We start from the raw sequence: 25,541 nt of genomic DNA, 5'->3' as shown, positions 1-25,541 counted from the left end.
ATTAGCTTCCAGGAAGTGAAATAAAGCAATGCCCTAAGGATGCACAGCAACAATACAACTCATCTTTGACTGCTTCTTACAAAAAAATCCACATAGAACTTTTTATATTAACCAAAGATAATGTCACTGCACTTAGCTAACAGGGGATAAACACCTCTAGAAAAAGCACTCTATGCACTTAAAAAAAAAAAAAAAAAATCACAGGCTGCACAATCCTTAGGTCTTGATTAAAAAGTACCTTGTGGAGGTGCTGGTTGCTGATGTCCGGGCACTGGGCCGTTATACACTCCATACTGAGAGTGAGGAACTCCAGGCATTTGCTGCCCTCCGTAGCCAGGCTGTTGGTATCGCTGATATGCAGGTTGAGGCTGCCCATACGGAGGCCCTGCGTGAGCTTGCTGGTTTACACTCATTGTGTTCACATCCCCAAACCAGTCTTACCTGCAAGGTAGAAAAACAACAAAAAGCAGACAGTAAAATATAAGCAGCTTGGAGTGCTATGAAAACAGCTGAGCAGAAGCTGGCCTATGAGTAACTTAGGTGCTAAAGACAACAACACATTAATAACAGTTATTCTTGCAAGGTAACTTTTCCCATTAATCCCAAAGACCATTTCTGGAAGGCAAAAAGATAAATGGTTTTCAATGAATCAAAGTGCTGATAACATAATTTACAGTCGTGACCACTTCATTACCTTTGCAAAATAATGCTTAGCTATTATGTAGCACTAACAACCCACACAGCCCCCCAAGAGGGTACACTAAGAACTATCTCTATTTTGCAGATAAATTACAGCAAAGGACATGAAGCTCAAGAATCTGGTGAATGCTCAGCAGAAGATGAAGCAGCACTCAAGTAATCCTGACTTCCAGTACTGTGTAAATAGGGAGGTATTTGATTTGGATTCGGCTGATTCGGAGGACAGAGGTTCACTTCCGAGATTTGGATCACTGCCCTGAATTGATTTGGCCGTATCGGCTTCAGAAGATTTGGCACTGATTCAGAGATTTGGACCGTCTGGAGAGAGCCATTGGAGAAGCCCCTATGGCTGCTCTGCCCGGCCCCATCCCCCGCCCAGCCCATTCTCCTTGCACTATAAAAAAAGCTCCACACTGACCAGCTCTGGCAGCAGCAATCAGGGGCCTCGGAGGGCTTATGGTAGAGTGCCCCCACACAGCATGTGGCAGTGGGGGCAGCAGGGATCACCACCCCCCCTGCCTGGCACCCCCATGGCAGCTGCCCCATGGCGCAGGTGCAGCGTGGCTCAGCAGGGCGCAGAGCACTGTCTGAGCTGGGGTTGTGCGCTACTGGGCTCCAGGTGACTGTTGCTCCCAGAGTGCGCAGCACCCTGCCGAGCTGCACTGCACCTGCACCACGGGGCAGCTGCTGCGCAGGTGCCAAGTGGGGGGGGAGGGCTATTTCCACTGTGCTACGCTGCACAGGGGGGCTCTGCCACGAGCCCTCAGAGGCCGCCGATGGCCACTGCCAGAGCCAATGAGTGCGGGGCGCTTTTTTGTTTTTTAAACTGCCAGGAGACTGGGCCAGGTGGGGGATGGGGATGGGCAGGGCAGCCATGGGGGTTTCTCCTGCAGCTCCTCCAGCTGTGCCTGCCTCTGCCCTAGCTGGGGGAGACACGGGGGCTATGTCCTGCTGCCACTTGCCCAGCTACCACGTGGCAGGGGTTGGGGGGAAATGTTGCAGGTGCGGCTTGCTCCAGGTGATGCTATGGCACAGCCTCCGCTCCCAGCGCTGCCACATCTGCATTTGCACTGGGAGCAGGGGCTCTGTCCTGCTGCTGCTTACCAGCTGGCACAGGGTGGGGGGTGCGGGATGAGGGCACAGCAGTGCTGGGAGTGGAGGCTATGCCCTGCTGCCACTTGCCCCATTCCACCTGGAGCGAGCCATGCCCGCAACCCTGCCCTGACTGGGCAAGTGGCAGCAGGCAGAGCCCCTGCTCACAGTGCTGCCATGCCCATATCCTGTGCCTCCCTTCCCGAGTAATGCACCGTCCACCCCAGCTAGGAAGCTTGTCCCAGCACCAGTCCCTGCCTCCCCCACACCCCTTCCCTCGCCCCTCTCTCAACCCCAAAAGACTTACCAGCTGTGAGCTGCCTGTTTAGTGTGTGGCAGAATCTCCGAATCGGCCAAATCTTTTCTGAATCTATTTGGATACTTCAAATTGATTTGGAGCTTTTAATTGGTCTCCTTATTCGATTCAGGGATTCGGTTCCCGAAATTGAGCTGAATCTCCTCCGAATTGAATCAGCTACCAAAACTTCACACAGCCCTAGTGTTCTATTAGATCATGCTTCCTCAATATTAGCGAGGCCCCACCTTAGAATTCGAAGGGTTGGTTCATAAGGTGTCTGAAGAAAATCTAGAATGGGGTCATAAATAGAAGTGCAGCTAGTCTATAAGCCTAACGTATTTATAATGGATTTGAAAAAGAATAAAATTTAAAATGTCAAATTCTCAAGTGGAACCCAAGAGTGAAATGAAAGGTACCATATGCTAAGAGGTTTACTAATATGTGCATGTAAAGACCAGAAACTGAAAGGGAAAGGGACATCAGAAACTTGAGTGAGGCACATGGGTAAAGCTGTCCAAGAAAACTTGTGGAATGGATGCACTCTTCATTCTTCACTTTTGTAGATATTAACAATCTACCATCTTTAAAAAAAAATACAAAGGATAAGATGTCCCAGAACAAGTAGGTAGCACTTAGATACACCTGTTCTGGAGGGAGCAGCATGTGGACCACTTCCTGCTCGGCATCTGGACAATGGGCAGTAGAGGATGGTTTCATTTTACATGGAGGTATTGGTTTATCACCTGCCTAGATAGACCAGACTTACAGAGCTATAGTTAACGTTGTATGCTGTAGTAAACAAAGAGGTCCAAAGGCCAGGAGATTCACAAAGTCAAAGTTACATAAAAGCATAAGAAAACATGCCAAACTATTCAAATTTAAGATAAATCAACAACCCTGTATTCCTATCCTCAAATCTCTGGCAAATCATCTTTCTTTGTTAAAAAAATTCTGCAACTTTGGCCCCGCCCATCACAGGGGAAAAAAGCAAAAGTTAAATATTAGAATAAACAAGACAGACATAGATACAGAGAGGTACCAGGTGATTGAGATAAACCTTAATCAGGAATCCTAACATTTACCTCAAACAGATAACAAGCTACAACTACCTATTTTATCTATGATAGGATTTTAACATGTATTAACCAACATGTGTAATGCACCTTTTGCACTAGTTAACAGAAAGCTTATGACAGTTGTAGTAGCTAATACATTAAACTCAGAGCGCCCAAGTTCAACAAGGGAACAAGATGACTGGAGAGAAACCACACATAAAAGATTATAAACATTAACCATAGTTCCAAACAGAGCTTCTGTATACAGAGTTTAGGGATACACATGCACCATATCCTCGAGAAGATATGGATGTACCATGTGCAGCCAAACTATGCCCACTGAGTCACATCCATTATGGTCAGACTACTTGTACTGCTGTATAGATTTTAGATGCCTGTGGCTACTAGGGTCCATTACCGGACAGTAAAAAGATAAAATGGTAACATTTTGAATGCTTGATCTAATAAAAAAAAGAAAGCAACTTAATTAGGACGTTACGACGACAACTGGCAAACTCTTTGTTTTCTATATGAAATATTATTTGTAATACAAGGAAGTTGCAAAATGAATGAACTGACGTCCATACAGAAAACATTAGTCTCCCCCAACCCTTAAATGTGATATGTAAAAGAAAATAATTAACTCAAGCTTTTTAAAATTTAAGCAGCAGCAGGACAGTGACTTGATGGGCTATTACAGCCTTAGCATATGACCAGGGCCTCAAAGAGGCCATCTGCTACTTAAGCCTAAACCAAAGTTACTTTTATCTGAAGCAAAGTTACTTCAACCCTTTTGCAAGAACCTAAGCCTTCTTCATCAAACATGACCTTTGGTTTGTGTGGGCCACAGTGTGTGGTGAAGGGAGACTGGTAATTAGGAAATTATAGCCTGATCATTGAGCAGGGACTGAGGGCAGGGGAGGGGGGGGAAGGGGAGATGATGATGTTATTTTAAGTACACTTTTATTGTTTTATCAAGAAAACAACAAATTCTACCCCTTTGGGACTTGAGCTCCATTCATTCCTTTCACTTTATGATCCAAAGATCATACTGACAAATTGTTCTATGGGGAAGAAGAGACGAGGGAACATGAATATTAATTTCTGGGGCAGAGACACTTTGTTCAGTGGCAGAAGTAAGGACAATGTATCACTTGATCTGCATTTAACAACTTTGGTATTAAAAGATTAAAAACTTATTTTGTCACGCTTACGCATAGTTAAACATGACTTTAGTACTCCCCACCTGCAACACAAAGCTTCATTAAGCAGAACTGATGCTAATACGTTACTACTGTCACAACCAAATAAGCAGTCATTATTGAGTATCATGAAGCTAATTCAGTTTCTTGTGAGACAGCCTAATAAAGGAACCAGCCCTCAGCCCACTCAGGGCATTTATACACATTTTTTTCCCCAGAAACGCACTGGAGATCCGCTGCTTTGGAGCAGACTCGATTAATCGAGTTTACTCTGCACACAAGCTGAGGCAACTGCGCTGCACTGCGTGCAGTTGCGTAAGTAGGAAAATGCGTGTCAGTGCTGTTACGCTTTTGAACTAAAGCGCCTCCAAAGTGTTGTAGTTCAAAACTGTGCTACCACCATTTTCTCAGCGCTGATGTGCGTTTCGCCACTTATACAACTGCATGTGTCATAGCACCAGGCACTTTTCAAAAGCGGCCAGCGCTGCGAAGCATACATGTCCTAGTTAAGTAGTTTACTTAACTTTGAACATATTAATATTTTTCATCCTAATTCTTTACTTTATACAGCACTTTTCAAGTGCCAAAGCCTGTAGACAGAAAGACAAAAGACAACCAGTTGGTACAACAGACAATGAAGGAAAAAAAAAAAAAAAATCACAGGGATCTGCATCAACGAGTCCATGCAAATGTTATGAAAAATGGTTTTAAGTGTTGGTATAGACAAAACTTTTGTCCATTTCTTCCAGGAAGTGAAAATGATTTAGTCCCACTATTCCCAGTTGCCTAACTGAGACAAAAGGAAATAGCTAAATTATAACCATTCTCTCTAAAAGATTATGGTGTCATTTTCACAGCTTGCAGTGGCAAGCTGATCTCTACATGCAAACTACTTGCTAGATCTCTACATGCAATAATATTTTGTTACAAGCTTGAACTAAAAGGAGTACTCCCAACTTAATCCTCAAAAGGCAATAGTGCAAACAAATAGCAGCCTTCCATGTCTGAAAAAACCCGAGATAAAAAAAAAAATACAACACATTTGCCAAAATCTGGGACAGAAGAGGAAAAGCAAGGAAGAGGGTCCTCAAAGAAAGAGTCTGGCTGTGAATTTTGTTGCTTTCAATATTCCCATTTCAGGCCTGCATATCAATTCACTTACTGGGGAATTCCATTACTCTGCTTCCACCTCCAGACTTACACTCCAGAACTAACCAGGTCTTCCTGAAGGAGGCAGTGGTAGCCAATGACCTACTATTGTTTCAGAGAATTTATAAGAGGCTCTCAAAAGTGTTCATCCATCTCTTGGCTGCATTTAGATGCGAGATCTTCCTATTTTCTTTTATAACATCTAGAATGAACTTTGACCAAGGTGAACCAGGCTGAAAACCTTCGAAGGCAAGACTGCAGAAAATTACAACTTTGCCTTTCAGTCAGCCACATCAAGTTTCATAACTCCTTGTTTCCAGGGCTGACTGACACTTTTTTCAAGCTTTTGTCTTTATCCCTACTAACTAAGGCCACAGAAGCTGAGATGGAATGGTAATAACAATTAATGTTGTGTCCCTTGAATTACCTAAAACAAAAATTAGTCTTCTTAGAATTTGAGGCAGTAATGATGTAAAGTCAGTCATACTTTTCTGGTCAGTTCCAGAGAGCCCTTGCTGAAACAGATGCTCAGGCCAACCATAAATGTAAAGTATTTGAAAAAGTAAAAAGCCTAAACATAACTTTAAGCATACACTTATTTTACCTATTAGGTTTTTGTTTACAAAAACAAAAACAGAAAGAGAATGATTCTGTGGCTGGATGAACTGGAGAAGAGAAAGGAACTGAAAGATCATAATTTACATCCTACTCTAGTGAATGCAGGGCTCAAAGGATAGGACCACACCTCCCTCACTGGCAGCTATTTCTCAAAAAGGACTTGGCTATTTGTGCACCACTCCCACAGGGCAAAATCACTGAAAAAACAGCATCAGCAGAAAGGTATCTTGTTTCTTAATGTAATCTCATTGAAAGGTCATTTTACATATTGCAACCTGTGATATCTTCAGGACTCACTTCTCTGAACCTTGCACTGTTTAGTGCATTTGATAATAAAAATTACTAAGATGATTTGGAGTTTGAAAGGGAGAGCTGAGTGAAGAGGTTATGTTAAAGGAACAAACAATTAAAGGGGGGGGAGGGTACAAGAGAAGAAACTGACCAGAATTGTGATAGCCACTCCTCTATAACTATCTGCATTCTTCTGCTTTAGTGTATCCCTTTCCCCATCCTTAACCACATGCTTCCATGGTGGTGGTGGAGAACAACTGACCCTGTATAATTAGCATAACATTCCCATATTTTGAGTACTGCCATAACTGATGATTCCCTTCTTTCCCAAGGAAGGAAACAAGCTCTGAATTAATTTTTCCTCTAGACTTTTCAGAAATCCCATTTTCTTTGTCCCGTCTTTTAGGCTGTCTACACAACCTCTGACTGTAGCTATGCAAGGAAAAAAAAATCGTGACCTGCCCACAAGCTAAATCCCAGAAAAACAGCTTAGCTACTGGAGAGCAGTCCTGAGTGCACCCAAGATACATGCTCAGTGTTTGCAGCCTCTCGGTAGCAGTGGGGTACATGCATAGGGCCACTCTAAGTCAGTATACTGCTTCATTTCTGGGATTTACCATGTGCTAAGTGAGAGAAAGTGGGTGGACACTCCACCTTGGCAGCAACACAGTATGGATAAGTACTTAAATAGTAAGCTCTACAGAATAGGAACCATCTTAATTTTGAGTCAAGCTCAGAAAAAGGAAACCTGCTTTTAAAAATAAAAATAATAACAATAACAACAATCAATACCCTAACTCAAGCTCATTTCTAAAAGAGCCAAGCACCAGGTTCTCCCTCTCTTTATCCTGTGGAAGTCTTAAGGTTGACCATCTAAGTCACTCCCTATGCCTTGCCCTTCCTCAGCTACCCAGCAAAATGCTCAAGGATTTCTAGAGCCAAGAGAGAACAGTTAGGGGACCACAAAAGTCTTTCAAGCATCTTGCACTTGTCCAAAAAATACATTTATGACTAAATACTCTATAGTCCATACTCCAGCAAACCAACAGCAACTACCCTTCCACATCAGTCTCCACCTACAAACAAATCATTCTGCTCTTCCTTCCTCTGGGTCCCACAACAACAGCTGCAGTTCCCCTTCCAGAACTTCTGTGAAAGGATGAACAAAACCTCTTGTAACAATGCAATGATTCCAAATTCTAAGCCAGCATGAACCTTGCACTCCCCCAACTTCAATTAAAAGACCTGGGAAGAAAAAAGGCCAAATTGATGTCCTTCAGAATTCATGTGAGAATTTAGTATTACTGAAAGGCAGAGATTTCCAAGAGCATCTTTAGCAGCAAATTATACCACTCCTTAGGGTCTGCAGAAATCAGAGCTCAAGTAAAAGGACTCTTCTATACCATAGGAAAAGGAACCCACAGGCCTGAACAGAACTTCCTTTCATTCTGTAATACTCTTTGGGTTTTTGTCCAGGTGGTTCTACTGAAGATGCCTGAGCAAAAAAATAAAATAAGCACCTGAACGGAAGCAACAATGAGATTATTTTACAAACTAGAGACACAAGCTAGTGGTTAAGAAACACCCCCACATCTTGACAAAGTTTGCTGGAACAGAAAAGAAGTGCAAAGGTGCAGTTTGGCAGGACATGAGCTTAAATGAGAATCAAGGCTGAAGAGCAGACTGAAACCAAAGATTACTGACACTAGCAACTCTGAAACACCCAGAAAGCAGGTGATTCGCCCCCGCTTCAGGGCTGACTTGTGTGAGCTGCACCCCAAGCCAGGCAGATACAGGGGTGCTTGGGCCGGGGTTGGCACCTGAGGAGGTTTCTTTGGCAGGGGCAGTTTCCCCAGCTGCTGGCAGAGAGGTGCAGTCCCTGCCCAGCCACGGGCACCCGCCTTGGCCTGACCACGGGGATGAGCGATCTGACCAAGGCACGCAGCGAGGTCTGGCCCCCACTCAGCTCCTCTCGCGGCCAGGGCCACGGGGCTGCAAGACGAAGCGGGCTGCGCGGCGGCCTGGCGGAAGGGAAGCAGCTCTTGTCTCGGCCCGCCGGCCTCGGGCCCCGTGCAGCTCGGATGCTCGCTCGGGCTGACGGCAGTTATGGACCCAGCACCGACCTGTCAGCGGGGGGGGAAAGCCTCGCAGGCCGCGCCGGGGTCCGGCCGCCCAAGAGCACCCACCGGGCGGAGCCGGGCCCCCGTTCCGCTAAAGAGAGGGAGACGCCCCACCCCGGGCCGGCCGCGCTCACCCCGGCTGCTCCCGCTCGGTCGCTCACGCCGCTGCTGCCCCGGCTCCGCTCCCGAGCCGGGCCTCGCTTCCGGTTCCCGGGCCTGCCGCTCCCGCCGGAAGTGCCCCCCGGCCGCTCTGCCACGTCCGCATTCGCCGCCAACCCCTGGCAGCCGCGACACCCAACGCGGCAGAACCCGGATGTTGCGCAGGCGTCATGAGAGCGGGGAAGGCCGCGCGGCTTCCGCATCTCGCTCCCTGGCATGGACGTCATCGTCCTGACGTCCCTTTGCCTCCACAGCTTCCGCCTGAGGAAAGGGGGGGGGGGGCCCACGCGGCGGCACCCGGGCAGCTCTTCCATTGGGCGGGGGGCGAGGGGCCGCCAGCCAATAGCTGCAAGCCGGCGGTTTCCCTGAGCCCACCGGTCAGCACAGGGGGTGGAAAGCCTTTCAGGTGGCGCTGGGGTCCGCCCGCCCGAGGGCACCCACCAGGCCGGGCCCCTCGGGCGCTGACGAAGCCGGAGCCACCGTCACCCCGCGGGCCGCCCGCCGCTCGCCTCCGAGCTCAGCGCCGGGGCAGCCAGCGGCCGCCTCTCACGGCTCGGCCGGTCACCGGTCACTCGCCCAAAGTAGAGCACAGCTCGAGCCTCTCGCCTGCATTTGGCTCCTCAGCCTTAGGAAGAAAATAGGGAAGAGCTGAAGTAACCTCTTGTGGGCTACGATGGTAGTAGGGCTACATTTGGTTCTTGACCAATTCACGGATTTGGAATCGCTTTGGCTGACTTGACTTAAAACACTAAAATTTTTCCTAAAAAAACCCAACAAGAAACAAAACCAACCAAACAAAAAACCCTCTTACAAGCTAAGGTGAAGTGTTGTTTGGTACCTGAGCCAAGATGGATTTAAAAGGCATTGCACTGTGGACAGGACACCCTATGAGAGTCTTGTAATTAGTTTCATGCTGGCCAGCTTCCAGTGAGAGGATCTCGGCTACATGTCGACTTTATGGAAATGGGGGGCTGCTCCCTAGCTTGCTCCTGTGGCCATTAGCTGAGGGCAAGCCAGACTCAGGGGCATCCAAACCCCAAGCCTCCAGGCTTGGGCCCATGGTGCCTCCTGACTCTGGGGGTCCCTCCATGGCCGATTGTCTACCTCACAAGTGCTGGCAGCAAAATCGGAAGTGCTGCTGGTGCTTCCCAGGAGGGACACTGGCTGTCGGGCCCTACTCCCCAGCTGGTGAGGGCCAATCTCAGGGGGGCATATGTCCCCCCATGCCCTCCCTACACTTTGCCTATGGTTGAAGCTGCACATAGGATGCCTGCCAATAGATTTGGAAGTATGTGAGGCCCTGGGCTGAAAAGTCTAGGGTGGAGGATACTTGCTGGTTGTAGTGCCACATGTGGTGTTCGAACGATTGAGTTTTGTTCAGTCAAAAGGATTCGGAACTGATCTGGCTAATTTGACCTGGAACATGAAAAATTTCCCAAAATATGAAAAAAAAGAAAAATAAAAAAACCCACAGTGCTCCCCACATACCCTTGTGCTATCCCATGGACCCCACCTTTGGCACAGTCATAGCCCCCCCAGTTATTCTAGCACCAACATCTACTAGCAGGAGCTGCCCAAGGGAAGAGCAGGGAGGAGCTGGCTGTGAGGGGAGTTCTCATCTCTAGTCTCTGCCTGGGGTGGCTGTAAGGAACAGGGGCAGCACTCTCCGAGGAGGAATGGGAGCTAAGAGGAGATCTAGCCAGGTTGCCTGGCATGAAGACATTTGTTTCTCCAAAGCTCATCACATTAAGATTCCCAAAGCCTGGTTCTGTAGCTGAGCCTGTTGTGAGGGAGTTTGCACTCGTGTCATCTGTCTGCCTGCAGCTGCCATTTTAATGAATTCTGAGTGCTGGGTAACCCCAGGAGTTATGTGAGAGTGGGAGAGAGAAATATCACTTTTATTGAAATGCTTAAATGGAAGCCCTCCAGCTTTCAGAGCGTGAGACAAAGCTCTAGAGAGAGACAGGATATGAGCTATTTTCAGCCACAAGTTGGTGAGAGACCCATGGTGTATATGCAGGGGGGCAGAAAGGGTTAGATTGACATGACACGTGTGGGACAACTCTGGCCCCTTACCAAAAGTGGAATCAAATGCCTAATCATAGGCAGAACAGCAGCTGAAAGTCCAGCAGAGCAGGGAAGGCTGGGCTTACCAGTCTGAACTGTCTTCTCATGCCTTTGAATGTGAGGGGGAAAGTGAGGAGAGGGCTGGACTCAAGAGGAGGTAGATGCCCTTTGTGAAGATGGAAGTTAGAGGTGCCATCCCTTAACCTTTGGGATTTTTTTGGAAGAGGTGAAGAATTTACCAGAGAAGGAAAGGAACCAGAAAGGAGCTGAAGTCATGGGAGCTGAAGAAGAAGTGCTTGTCACTCTGTCTGGAGGGGCCCCCTGGGGCTTCCGCCTACAGGGTGGCTCCGAGCAGAAAAGACCCCTTCAGGTGTCAAAGGTAGGACTGCAGGTGTTAACGGTCCAGAGCAATATTATTCAGTTGATTCCAGATATCCCTGGAGGGTCAGGCATCTACTGTCAAGAACATTCTAATTTCGGGAATCTGAAAGAAGAGCATAGGTGGGATGGTCCGACAGTGCCCTGGGTGGGATGAGGGTTCTGAAATGCATGGTATTGAGATGAAAATAGACAGAGAAGTGGTAGACAACGATGTATGCTCTCTAATTTGTGTAAATCACCGCTCTGCAGCAGAACCTCCATAATCCAGATACTGTGTAAATTACACACCTTTCTCGTCTTGCCAGCAAAGATATAACAGTGGTGACAGGGTAGGAGTGAGAGTTCATATTACTCGGGCTTCCTTATTTGTATAAAAACAGGCAGCACCATATTATGGAATAATTAAAAGGAGTGAGAGAGTTTTGAAGCTGTTTGGCTGCGCTTGTCTATTGAATTGAAAAACTCCAGTTTTCACAATAGGTACAAATTACTGAAAGTCTCTAGTATTGGCAAAGGCTGTATAATTAAGTTGAATGTCTCAGTTGCTGTAAGCAGTAGGCATTACTTTAGTTTCCAGTCACCAGAGGATGTTTGGATTGTAGGGAAAATAAAACAGGAATAAAGGAAAACCTTGAGTTGCATTCCTTCTGCTCTACAGCTGTTCTGGTTTTTTTCTTTCCTCTGTTCAAAGTTATTACCAGACAGTATTGAAAACTGATGGTTAGAAAGAAATCCCCCTGCTTTCTTTACTACACATCTGCTACCTTAGACTTGACACAGCAGAGTACACCCAGCAGTAGGGATGGGAAGGTGCTAAGATCACCTCTTTGTGTCTCCTTAGAAAGCTTGTCCCCATGGCAGAATATTGGAGAATGGCATGTTCTGTGTCACTTGTAAGGCCCAGGAGTGATTGTCTGTAAGAAGCTTAGCCAAATGGCTTGGGTTCACAAATGCAAGTCTCCAGTGCAGAGAGAGACCAATAGAACTTTTACACCAGCCGGTAGGGATTCAAGTGTCAACACCCTCAGACCCAGCTATCTGGAACCAGTGGTTCTATGTAGGATGCAATTTTCAGTGCCCCACAAACTGCATAGTCTGCTGCCAGTTTTCTCAGAGGCAGGGAGTGGGGCTCCAGAGGGAAGAGGCACCAGTCTGCATAACTTCATACACCTATAGTTATTGCTTAGGAATGGGCAACAAACGTTAGCCACACATGAATTATACCTGGGATTGAACCAAATACTACCCAGGAATTAATAGCACTTTGAACAGAATATGATCTGGAATTAATGATCATTCTTAATTGAATACTGTAAGCTCTGCAGCTACTGCTATGCTAATAGTTTCTCATTATCCACACATTGTATGGATACTGCAGATATATTTGCTTAGTGTAAAAATGTTATTTGTATAAATGCTCTTGAGAACTGATCTGCAAAGTATACTACATGCAAGATCTATTCCTTTTACACTATCACCTGAAATTAAATCTGACCTAAGGAGATTATTGTCCAAAATTTAATTTTACAATTAATATTTATTTGATGTTTATATTACAGTAGAGGCAGCATTGTTTGTATAGCATGCAATAGATCCCAGGTTTTGTATGCTGGGACCTCAAAAAGATCATACATTTGATGATCTAAATGCTTAAGAGAGAGGACACCCCTAGGAGATGACTGGTGGCCTAGTGGTTATGGTCTGCATTGTCATGTTACAAGAACCGAGCTTTAGTCCTGGTTCTTGCTCTTGCTTTAGAGAAGTTTCAGAGAGCTACAGTCAAGGAGGCATTGGCTATTGCCGTCAATAGGATTAGCATTAAGCCTAAATATCGACTGGAAAACAAGAATGCTCTATCACTGCTTTATTGTCATTTTAGGAGCCCAGAGTCAGGAAAAGGTCCTGTTACTGTTACAACTTGCCTGTGGATTGTGCCAAAAAGCATTTGCCACAGGGCAATTTTGCATGTTTCCCTAATGGCTTCGTTACAGCCTGGAATCTAGAAATGAAGTTGGATAACTCTTAGTCCTCTCTACCTCAATCACTGAGAACAGAGCTTTGGATAGTACTCAGGAAAGGGATCTTTATGTTACCAGGCCCATCCAGGATGGTCAGAAAAGGAGCTGTCTTTGAGATCCAGCCTGTGCAGCAGGGTACAGTTTGGATAGTACAGCAGTCAGATAAAACAGTGATGAGTGAAGATACAAATACAGCAAGACAGATTAGATAGGTGGGAAGGAGCTATCAGTAGGCTCAGAGCTGCCAAAGAAAGCAGCTCTCAGAGTGAGAGAGTGATGCCAACATGACAACAGGGAAAACATTACATTACCATAACAGAAATACTATTGGAGTTCTGGATCAAGCCAGTGGAGTAGAAACTGTATGGGTGGGATAGGGAAGGATAAAACAGGACTATAAAGGATTCTGTAGGTTTTATGGCCATGACTGTGCTATAAGAAAAGCTTGCACAGAAAAAGTGCTGCCTAAAAAAGTCTAGTGCTATGATCACAGGAGATTTAAACTCTACAATTGTAACTAGGAAAGCCATCACAAGAGCTTCAAGGAAGAATACATAGCCCTGGAGTTTGCTTCTGTTTTCCATGTAAAACCATGTCAAACACTCAACCAGGCCAGAGACTAATCAGAGCCTAATAAGTGGAAGCAAGCCAACTATGATAAATACATGGTTGTTATATAGGGGCAGAAGAGTTGCCATACCAAATTAAATTAATGGACAATCCAGTCTCATATCCTGCGTCTCTCAGTGGCTAATGTTGGTTTGCTTCACAAGGTGTAAAACTTCCATACTGTAGCTGATTCTCTAATACTGTTCTGGGGGGGCACTATCTCACTCTGCTGGTGATTGTCTCACTCTCTGAAGTATGAGGATTGATAGCTCTGGTAATTTTACCCTAACTATAAACAGCTGTTTATTTATGAACATCTACTCCTTTACTTGTCTGACCAAACCCTTATTTAGTGGCAGTATTTTTCTCAATAATATCATGCAGCAATGAGTTCCACAGAATAATTAAGCATTGCATAAATAGCATTTTCTTTTAGCCAGTACCTAATAGTCGTTGAGCAGCAGCTCTTTGTTCTTGGGTTATACAGCAGGGTTAAATGGCATACCTACTGGCTGGCACTATGCTTTTTATTATTTTATATAATAAAATCACCTAACTAATTTTAAGATTGAATTTAGTAAGTTTATTAATGGGATAATGTGACTTGGTGCCCAAGAGAGGCACCAAGTGTCCCAGGAGGTCCCTCCATGTCCTATGTTTTATGTCACATGCTTGTGGAGCAGTAATATTAAGAGAGAGTTTAAGTATTGTTGTCTTTATTCCAACAAGTGCTTTCTTACATTCTTATTTTAAAAGGCAGCTATACTCACTTTCTTCTGCTTTTCATCTTAACTCCATCTTCGCAAGCTGTGTTTCTCTGTGATATCACTGCTCCTCCTCTCCCCCTGCAGGTGTTTTCATACTGGTTGGTTCCTTGGGCAAACTACCTAGCTGTTTCACAGTATCATGATGAGTGGTGGGTAACTAGGACACTAGCCTTGGCTGCCCACTTAGAGGGGGTGCAAGAACAACAGCTACAGCCACTGCTGACCCAACTACCACAGGTGCCACAGCCACCTGGCCTTGCTGCCACTCTTACAACTGCTGGTAGGGCACAGGCCCTGGTTGTTGCACTTCTGCTTCACCTTTTCTTCCCTGGGCATTCTTTTCCCACTGGAGGCTGGGAGCAGCTCCTGTTTTTTCTCTTCCTTTTAGTAGAAAGTGGACAGGGCCCTTCTTATCTACAGCTGCTCTTACAGATGTGAATGATCCCAACTGGAAAATGCTGCTTTACAAACAGCGTTGCTGACAGCACAAGGAGAAGAGGTCAGAAGTCCTGGCCTTTGCATGCTGAATACCTATGTGGGTGCCCAGTAGAAGGAACCAAACTGCTCTGAACAGCTTTCAGAGTGCTGCTGAACATGTTTTATAACCTTTCAGCACTTCAACAGGTGCTGTGGGTACCCCTTGGAAGGCATACAGGAAGCAGTGATGGTGGAACTTTCCAAGGAACAGCTGGAGCCAGTGTATTAACAGAAAGTTCACATGGTGTATGTTGTCACAGAGGGGCTTTGGGCATCAGAGTACTGTGAGATGGACAGGCAGCATGGTGAGGACAGTGCTGCAGAACTTTCAGGTGGGTTTGGAGAAGACTCCTAGGACAGTCCCCATCTGGAAGGATGCTGGTAATTAGGACATTCAGGGCTGGGGGAGAATGGAACCTATAAACAGAAATCTAGCTCCTCAGCTTGTGCAAATCAGTGGTGCATCAGATGAGGGGCTGGCTCACAGTTCCCTGGGCATAACCAGAACAGGATTAAGAAGGACAAGGAAAGTGCATTCATTCATATGGGCATACTATCTCAAACCAGAGCAATGAGAAGGCAACATGGTTAGACTGATGTGACCTCAGAAAGCAGGTATTCCATGCCCTTTGTGTGGGTTTTGCTCTTCAGGACCAGTTACAAAACCAAATATTGATTTAGTGTATTTATACACCTGCTCAGCAATTTCTATTGGATGTGTCTTACTCACAGTCACAGGCCTGATAGGGACTGCATCAAGCCCAGTCCCTAAAAGGAGATTTTAACTATTGGCATGATCTTCTAAGTCAGGGGTGAGCAATTATTTTGGGTGGAGGGCCGCTCACCAAGTTTTGGCAAGCTGTCAAGGGCCACGTGAGTAGCTCCATCCCTTGAAAGGTATTCTGCCCCTGGTTGCCATCTTGGGGCTTGAAGTCCCACCCCCTGGCCACCAGAAGTCCCTCACTTTGCCCCTAGAAGTACTCCTTTCAGCAAGGGGTTTTCCCATCTTGGAACCAGAAAAATACCAAATTATATTCTAAAAAGCGAACATCTAAAACATTCATTAATTTGATTTCAAAAAATATTTTTGGCCTGGTTTACATGCATTTCTGTAGTGTGCATAGAAGTGATTGTATATAATAGTTTAAAATGAAATCTTACTCTTGTATATTGTGGAGGGTATAGGTATGTCAGGTGTGGGGAAGGGTGTGGGTGTGTCTGTGGGGGGTGAATAGGTGTGGGGGTGTGGAGTGAGGGAGCATGTGGGTATGCGTGTCGATATGCAGGGTGTGGGTGGGTATGGGATTTGTGGTGGGTTATGTGGGGGGGCGGGGAGCGTGGGGATCCACGTGTATGGCAGTACGAGGGGGGGTGTGGGTGTATGTGTTTGGTGGGGTGTGCATGTGGGACTTGCCCTATGAACACACACACACCCGTACCTGCACAGCCCTCTGTTCCCTGGGTCCACGATGCAGCTGGGAGCCACACGGTGTTGGAGCAAGGTGTGGGGCAGGGTTGGGCTCCTGCCTCCTGCTGCTGACTCCCCCTACGTCCTACTGCCCCAGTCTCCTGCCATCTCTGACAGGCAGCCAGGAGCAGATAAATATTTTCTGAATTTTTTAAGGGTCCCGCAAGCTGGATAGAACGGCCTAGTGGGTCAGATCCAGCCTACGGGTCATATTTTGCCCACCCCTGTTTTAAGCCAAGTAATGGGGGACTGGAATGATCTTCTAAGCAAAGTAGTGTGTGTGTGTGTGTGGGGGGGGGGGGGGGGTCAAAGAACCTGAATTGCTTCAAGACTGAACTCTGTATAATTTTGGAAGGGATAGTATGGCAGATTAGTAAATTTCAGTTCAGCCATCAGCATGAGATATGTGGAATTGTGCATTTCCCAAGGTGGAGTACAAAGCCACTTCTTTGCAATGTGATAGATGCCTGTCAGTCCCATACTTCAGGGCTTTTGCTGATCATCTGTAGGAGCCTGGAAACACTTTCCGCCCCCCCAACATTAGTGCTACTGTCTTTGTTTTTTCCTTCTTTCTTGAAAGCATTAGCTAAGGCTAGTTTTAATAGGTGTCCTGGTGCTCAAAAAGCTCAGATGTTCCTGGCTAGAAGATCTTGCTCTTTCATTCTGGGTAATTCTGATCACCAGAGTAGGGATCAGGAAGACATTTTCCCCTAGATCAGATTAGCAAGGACTATGCATGTGTGTCTGGGAGGGGTTTTTGTCTTCTTCTGTAGCACAGCATGGTCCTTTTCCTAGGATCCTCTGAGCATCTAACCAATTACTTCTTTGTCTTCGCAGTGGCAAGGCACTGGCAGTTTCTTCACCTCCCTTACATCCGTTTATGACAGGTTGGAAAGTGTTCCAGATATTCCCAATTTTGTGCCTCATGCTTGTGCTGGAGTGTTTGAAGGGGTGATTTTGGAGATTCCTTAGATAAATGGTTGCCTGTGAGTACAGAGAACTGCAGGTACCCCTTCCAGTCCTACTTTTTCTGCTGTCTCAGGCACTATGGCCTATAATCCTTTTCCCAAATTAATCAAACACTATCTTAAAAACAGTTAGGCTTTCTCTTACTATTCCCCCTGTGAAGTGGTTCAAAGACCTCAGTTCTGTGATGGCAAGAAACCTCTTTCTAATTTTCAGTCTGACTTTATCCATGGCTATTTCATTGCTATTTGTTCTTATGCCAACACTGCTCTTCTGCCAACATTATTTTTGAGCTTAAATTTCTCTTCCCTCTCCCTGCTGTTCACTCCTCCCCAGGGCTGAGGAGTGATATGACTGCAGTTTGCTAGACTAAACAAGTCAATTAGCTCCTCACAATCAGTGCTCAAAGCTAATTCCACTTCTGAGCTCTTTCACACACTTCCCTCCTGATCCCAGTATTCCTTCCTGTGAGATCCATGCTGCCTGTTCCTTTTCTGGTTTTGCCAGAGGTTTAGGAACCATCTGAGGTTTGGGTTTTGATCTTAGTGAGACTGTCCTTTACGCCCTGGCTGAAAACAGATGTCACATTTATCCAGAGATAAACCACTTCATCCCAGGACAAAGTGTAGTTATTCAGATTCCCATGTCTGTGTCCCAGGAAAAGTCCTAATAAAGTTTTCCAGATAAGATGTAGTAACAGTTTATCCCAGAATATTGCAAAGTATGCCTGTACATTTATCCCAGGATGGCATCATTCAATCAGTGGCAGAAAAACAGTACCGCATTCAACTGCCCACTAAATCCTGATTAGAAGGGCAGTGTGTGTATACACTGTCACTGGGTGTGCTCCCCTAGCTTTCCCCTTCCATGGGGTAATCCACAAAGCAGTGGGAGCTGAGACTTTCCAGTGCCTCATCCTCACCTTTCCCTGGTGTGACCCATGCATGGCATTTCATGGAGGCTGCCCTGCCACAAACAGCCAGCCAGTTCCATTGGGTGCGGTTTCAGGGTCTTACCCAGGACCTGTCTTCAGGCCTTCCTGATCTTACTTGTCCCTCCTTGGGCTGCTCCCTAGATGTCCTACACCCATCCTGAGGCCCCTAGCCCTGGCTCCATCTTGCATCCGAGTTCTCCATCTCTGGCCCCCAACTCACTCTTGGACCCCTTTTCTTGACCCTTCCTCCTCAGACAGCTTTGCCATCATCATCCTGGGATGCATGCCCCATTGACCCCTTCCTCTCAGCCGTGGCCACACAATGACCTTTGGCCTCTCTTAGGCCCGGGCCTCGCCTCAGGTCAGTCAAAAACTCCAGGCTCTCCTGGTTCTGGCAGTCTCTGCAGTGGTGCATTTCGTGCTTTGGCCCCTCCCGGACCCTGGCCCCACACAGGCTAGTTGAGATTCCCAGGATCAGTCCTCTGGCCATCAGCCCTCTCATCTCTGTGGGTCCACCCTCTTGGGCACCTCCACAGATCGCTTCTTCTCTCTGCACTTGCCCTGAGCCCTCCATAGGTCTTCCTACACAGCCCCACCTTCTCTTGGTTCATCTGGACTGTCAATAATCCCACATACTCTGACCTGCTTACTGGGTTCATTCGGACCCGCCACTGGGTCTCTTAAATACTCAGTCCCTCTTTCATCTAGCCCCTCAGTAGACCCACCAACTCTCAGCCCATCTCCCAGGGTTTGCCTGACCTCTCAATAAGCTCCTGTGCACTCAGCCTCTCTCTCTCTCTCTCTGGGCTTATCCAGCCTCTCAACAGGCCCCAGGTACTCAGCCCCCTTCTCAGGGCTGTGGACCCCACACTGGGTCCCCAGGAATCTCCTCCATCCCTTAGTTCAGGGGTAGGCAATTATTTTGGGTGGAGGGCCATTTACCCAGTTTTGGCAAGCTGTCGAGGGCCGCATGGGTAGCCCTGCCCCTTGATAGGTGCCCCAACCCTGGTCACCATCTAGGACACAGGATGGCAGGGGGCTGGGCTGCACAAGCAGGGAGAAGGGGGAGCCGGCCTGGCTCCATAGAGCCCCTGCCAGTCGGGACGCTGTACTCCTGCTACCCTGCTCTGGGCTCCACCGGCGCTGGCCCTGGGAAACTGGTATGGGCCCCGTGCACCTGCTCATTCCCAGTGCCCCCCCCAGCCCTGCGGTACAGGCAGCAAACACTGTCCAGTGTGACAAGCAGGGGGACTGCAGCTGCTGCCACTGTGGCACAGCCCCGACGGATGAGCCCAGAGCCAGCGCGGGGCCCAGGCTGGCAGCGGGGACGGGTTACAAGCTGGTGCTGAGCACAGGGGAAAAGCAGCCCCTCGCCTGCCCTGTGCCCAGCGCCCCGTGCTGCTGCCACTCGCAGCCCGTGTAGGGCTGCCTGTGCCTGCTCAGGACAGCCCTGTGTGGGCTGCAAGCACCTGCAACAGGGAGCACTGGCTACAGGGTGGGCAAGGGGTCGCTTTTCCCTATGCTCTGCACCAGCTCCTTCCCAGCAGTGGGCCCCTCCTTCCCCCACCGAGGCTTCCGCACCAGGGCAGCCACTTGGTCCCAGGCCAGAAGCCCTTACTGGGACTTCCAGCAGGGCCAGGCAGGCCCTGCTGTTGCAGGAGCCCACCAGGCTTCCCCTGGGTCCCACTACGCTTGGTTCATGTTATTTTTGACCAGAACCAAAGACAGAGAAATATTAATTTTCAAAAAATTTTAGGGACCCTGCAGGCCAGACAGAATGGCCTCACAGGCCTGATCCAGCCCATGGGCTATATTTTGCCCACCCCTGCCTTAATTCCTACCCAAGCCTTCAGATATTTCTCCTTCCTGGTACTCAGGAGCTGCAGCCTTTCTACTAGATGATGTTCCTTCACCAGCTTCCACAATGTTACTGCCAGCCCAATTTTTAGGGTCTGGGCTTATATCCTGTCTACACCCAGCCCTCTTCCAATCAGGTGACTCCCTAGCCTCACCTGGATCAGCTGACTCCACAATTACCTCTGATCCCCACCTGCCAGTGGCTCAGCAGGCTGCCTGACCTCTTAAAGTGGCAGGCACATCAAGTGTCCTGCCACATACACCAATTCCAGATACATTTTTATAGGACAAACAGAGGCACAACCTATTCAGGGACAAATACAACATCTGTTCCTAACCTATTCAATCATCATCAGGAGGAATGCTTTTCCAGAAGTCCCAGAAGCCCCTCTAATGAATGGCTACTGTAATTGCAGTGGATATTCCTCCAAGACTGAGCTGATTCCCCCAGGCACTTGTATCAAAAAGATGGGTACCAAAAAGTTATGAGGCACCTGAAGGTTTCCACCAGAATCTACTTAGAACACTGCAGCTGGAAATTGCCTCTGCTCCGTCATCCACCACAATTAAAAAGGTGCAGATGGCTCTTTTCCACCACACCACAGATGTGCACAGGGCTCACTAATGTCCCTTTTCAACAGAGAATCTCTATTTCAGGGCTGTATTAAGACTAATGGAACTCTGTATTTTCATAGCATTGTGGCACACACCTGAAGACTCTATACTTGAAAGCTCATTTTAGCATTCAGATACTCATCTCCTTGGATTATATCCTCAGATTCTGCCAATATGTTTGGTGACAGGTTTTTTGCTCTTCTTTGTCCTCATTGTGTTTCAAACCTAGTGTTGTAGTAGTGCCTCGAGATCAGCAGCAGGTACCATCTCAGAAACGGATTGTGGTTTACAAGGATTTATATTTTAAGCCTGCATTTGCCCATTTAATATACAACACTGGCACTCAGCAGGGCATGATAGGAGAGCAGTGAAATATCTTGCATGGATTCAGAGAGGGGACTTTGAGCCTTGCTTGGGATTTGTACTGAAGGCTTCCCTAAATTAATCCAGCTGTAAATAGGTACCTGGGAGTCAAGAGTAGACAGACATCATCTTAGCCAAATCACTCTTCTTGGCTAGAGAGTGGTGCTGTGCCTTAATCATACTGTCCAACTGGATTTCTTGGACTTGAGAACAGACCTTTGACAAGTGCTTGGTGGCATTTCAGAAGGGTTGTCTTTCTTCTCATCCTTGTTCCTGGTCTTCTCTGAAAGCAGGGACTATGCTTCAGCCAGAACTGCATCAGTCATCTTAAAGCATAAAAAGCAAGTAGTTTCTCATGCATTCTTGGCGAGTACACACATTTTGTGGGTCCCTGGCCTTGCTTGGTTACCTTTGCAGGGCTGCACTGCATGTGGTATATACAATCCACCATGGGTACTGTGCTGCCTTTCCCTGCACCCCACCTACCCATGCTATTTTTAATATTTTGTATTAATTAAGTACTGCTGAAAGGTAACATACTGACAGTTATGGAGACTCTGGAGATTATCAGTTTATCCTCAGACTGTGTGTGGCATGTGGCAATGCAAACTCCTTTACAATGTCCTATCATTCCACCTCCAGAGGCATCACCCAGAGATTAATTTAGCCTTTATTAATGTTCCATCTTGGGCCCCCTCTCATGTCAGCAAGAAGATTCATAAGTGACAGCTATAGCATCCCATGGACATCTATCCAGATGAACTGGGCTCAGACTAAACATTTTCCACAAAGGTCATTAATTACAAGTCAACTGTCGCAAATTGACTTGGGTCTCATTCTCCTCACCCAGATTCCAGTTTTATACCAATGTGACTAGCAGTGTCAAAGCTGCTGTACTGGCATAAAACTGGATGTAGCATGGTAGCAGGTTCAAGCCACAGGAGGTAGTCATGATAACTCCTGGTGGCTATGTGCCTCCTGCCTGGCTGTCTCTAATGTTGCCCTCCCTTAATTGCTCACCTACCATGCCTTGTTGTTACTGAGATTAAGTAAGGCCTTAGAGAGAGCCTAAATCCAATCAGATCATCAATGGGTCCCTCCCAGACCCTAGTCTCAATCCAGCCCTTATGCTAAATAGGCCCTCTCAGCCTGGCAGTGCACCTATAGCCTTAAGACAAATGATATGGTTCCGTTCCTCCCCTATACCACACTTCAAGCTTCGTGGGTATTATCACCTCAGTTGTTAGCTTCTCTCAGCCGCTCTCAGGACTCTCAGACCCTCCGGGTCTCTCTGCCCTCTTTTTCTGGGTCCTCAAACCCCTAGCCCCTAACACAGTCCCTCAGAGACTGTAGACCCTCTAATCCCTCACTCCAACTTTCTCTAGCTGGCAGGTCCTCTGTTAGGCTCCCTGGCTCAGTCCTTTTTCTGGACTGGGGAACCCTCTGTATTTCACTTAGCCTCCTTCTCTGGGCTGATGGGCTCTATTCCCTTGCCCTCTATACTTCACTCAGCCCCTTCTCTGGGCTGAGGGACCCACTGTAGCACTGTTCAGCCCCTCCTTTGGGCTGGTGAGCTCTGTTCCCTTGCTCAGCCCCTTCCCTGGCTGGGGAATTCTCTGTAAGCCTTGAGTATGTCTCCAGCAGGGCTCAAGGCTTGTAACTCAAACAATAATACCAACATAAAACAAAGGCCCCTTGCCTGCATAAACCCTTTGTTTTCTGCCCTGGGTAATATTCTCTGGCTCCCAGACCTTCATAGTCATTCTGCTTCCCCTACCTTCTTGGGCCCTTCAGGAGCACTTCTACCATGCTGCAGATAACTCCTGTCCTCAGGCTCTCAGGGCTAGACTACCTGACTGGCTCAGGCACTGGACTTATCTAGCCCCAGCCTGGCCCTCTGCTGATCAGGTGAGCCCCCGTCGGCCCCTACACCACCTGGAAGCTGCCTCTCAGGCATACCATAGTGCCCTGCTACAAGCACAATGGAGAATCACAGCCTAGGGAAGTTTCTCTATTACGTTGCTATCAAACCCATCAGATTCCCCCATCCTTCACATTCTTGGTGCAGGTTTGGCACCATGGTTCCCCACACACTTGGCAGTAGGGTGGCCATCATAGAGGACAGTCTAGTTGTCCTCTATTCTTGGTTGATATGAAATTTGACACCTTTATGTCCTCCATTTTTCGCTTCAAGACAGAGGACAGAGTAGCAGAAACCATAATGTCCTCTGTGATAGCCACTCTGCTTGGCAGCTATGTTGAACCTTTCTTTCTCCTCCTGCCATGACATTCTGTACTCATTATATCCACGTTACTTATGCTTTTCCTGTTCCATCTTATTCTGCATTCAAGGTTCCTTCCTTCCTCTTTCTCCAGTGGTTCAGTCCTTCTCTGTATAAAAAGGCACTTGCCCTGGGCTAGGACATCTCTGAGCAACAGTCTTCTTTGGGCTCAATCTTGATGTTGAGAGCAGGATTTGTCTATTAATTTGATCCACTTAATCCAAGCTCACATTTCTTCTAATTAATCATTTGCTTTGCAGAAGCTGGACATGGATGCTAGGGCTTTCCACTTACTGACATTTGCATCTGTTCCCTCTACTGATTCCTTGCTTCATATAAAAAAACCTGATATCTTGCCATTTCATTCTGTTTAGGGTCAGATGCTTACTAAATGCTTCAGTAGCTATTCTAGTGCCTGTGGCATTATTGCTTGGCAGTGAATGCTGTATTTCACTCACTTCTCATCTCTCCCCAGGCAGGAGATAGAAGGCCTTTATTTTCATAGCCTCCTCTCTGGCCTCTGTAGTCAGCTCTGGGTACAGATTTGGTTCCTGCTTTCAAAACTGAGCTAAGATTTTTGCAGAGAAGGTTTGGCGTTTGGCAGTGTCAGCCTGGCATTCTTCACAGCATTGTTTGTATCTGCCAAGTTCTGTTTTAAACAGAGTGTCAAAACACTATGCCTGATTCTCTTCTCACTTATACTGGTGCAAGACAGTGTAAGACATGGGGATTGAGTGTCAAAAGTAGGTCTGTATGTTAGAGTTCCAGGTATTTACTGTCCTAATTGCCTAGATTACCAAAACATTCGCCTCAAATTTCACAGCTCTACATACAGTTCTTAAAAAAAATAAAAATAAAAATTAAAAAAAAAAAAAATATATATATATATATATATCTAGATATAGATATAGATATCGCTGTGCTTGCTTTCCTCCTCAGACCTGAAGAAGAATGCTTTGCATTCAAAACTTTGTCTAACTTTATCCCAACTATACAGTTGGTCCAATAAAAGATATCACTCCAAAAAAATCCTTGCCTCTGTTATTTATTCACAATCTATCCTCTTTAACCCTCCCTACCTACTTTTTCTTCTCCTCCTCTTCTTCCTCCCCCACTTCCTTCCCCTCACTTAGCTTAGTTAGTGAAACTACAGTGATCATTTTTTTCTAAATCCAAAAGTTAAATAAGATTAGAAAGTTAGTAGTAGCACGTCCTTGAAACCTGCCTATGCTGGGACATTTGCCACTTCAGCTCTATCTATACAGTTTTGCTGCTCCAGTAATGCTACTGTAGCTCCCCCTGCGGACTCTAACTATTTAATGTAGCTTTCTTCTCACTGTCCCCCTGTGGCTTCCTTCTGTCTTAAACACCCTTCCAAGAAACAACAACTAACTCAAAAAGCAGCTTCTGAAACAAGGGTTTTTTGCCTCCAAGTGTCTCTTTGCAAGCCTGTGCTATGTGGCACCATCTCTATTTTCTCTCTGTAGTGAGCACGTTATATGGTCTCTCAGACCTAGTGCCACTCTCACCTGCCACACTTTGTGGTGCCCATGGTTCATAGGAGTACCTCACAGATGCACCTGGTCCAGCATCTTCTGCCACTCTTCTTCACGGCCCCCCTTCAGTTTAATTTGTCCAACAGCTACCCCAGCCTTTCCCACTGAAGTGCTTCCTAGCTTTTCCCAGCCAGAACACCCTACCCAAGAGATCTCTACCCATGAATTCTTTCTTCATTAGTGGACAGTCCACCACTCTCTCCTTCCACTGTTTGTTAGCTAACTCAGGCATCTGAGTTAGCTAACAAACTCCAACAAAACTCCACTGTCACCCTGATCCACAGCTTTCTCAGACCTAGGCAGGTCGGTAAATGAACACCTCACCAACTAGATGTTCTTCAGCCTTCTTCCAGAAACTCCTATAAACTCCCCAAAAGAACTCCCAGCTTCCTTTTCTTATTAAGCCCAGCTGCCACCTGACTCTCCTAATTAGGTCCAGCTTGGAAGCAGTCATCCTGTCATACAGGGACAAAACCCACTTTACTTAATGGGTCCAAT

General features: G+C 46.8%; 2 protein-coding genes across 5 annotated transcripts in view; one reads left to right on the top strand and one right to left on the bottom strand.

Annotated features, from left to right (window-relative positions):
- SEC24C (SEC24 homolog C, COPII coat complex component) overlaps nt 1-8,769 on the bottom strand; it is a 60,081-nt gene extending 51,312 nt beyond the window's left edge. For 2 of the 4 annotated variants that reach the window (XM_006262956.4, XM_006262957.4), the window contains exons 1-2: nt 8,659-8,768; nt 239-441 (exon numbers count right to left, since the gene is read on the bottom strand). In XM_006262956.4, coding sequence (XP_006263018.1) covers nt 239-413 — 175 coding nt within the window. In that variant the 5' untranslated portion in view covers nt 414-441; nt 8,659-8,768. Of the gene's footprint in view, nt 1-238; nt 442-8,658 lie in introns of all 4 variants that reach the window. The other 2 variants (XM_006262955.4, XM_006262958.4) reach the window with 2 other exon arrangements.
- A 248-nt stretch (nt 8,770-9,017) lies between these two features.
- SYNPO2L (synaptopodin 2 like) overlaps nt 9,018-25,541 on the top strand; it is a 49,551-nt gene continuing 33,027 nt past the window's right edge. Inside the window, exon 1 of the mRNA XM_006262960.4 lies at nt 9,018-11,129. Coding sequence (XP_006263022.3) covers nt 11,025-11,129 — 105 coding nt within the window. The 5' untranslated portion in view covers nt 9,018-11,024. The remainder of the gene's footprint in view (nt 11,130-25,541) is intronic.

The sequence above is a fragment of the Alligator mississippiensis genome, chromosome 6, assembly GCF_030867095.1.
Source record: "Alligator mississippiensis isolate rAllMis1 chromosome 6, rAllMis1, whole genome shotgun sequence".
Taxonomy (NCBI): Eukaryota; Metazoa; Chordata; order Crocodylia; family Alligatoridae; genus Alligator; species Alligator mississippiensis.
The sequence above is the reverse complement of the archived record's forward strand: the minus strand, read 5'-3'. Positions and strand labels throughout refer to the sequence as shown.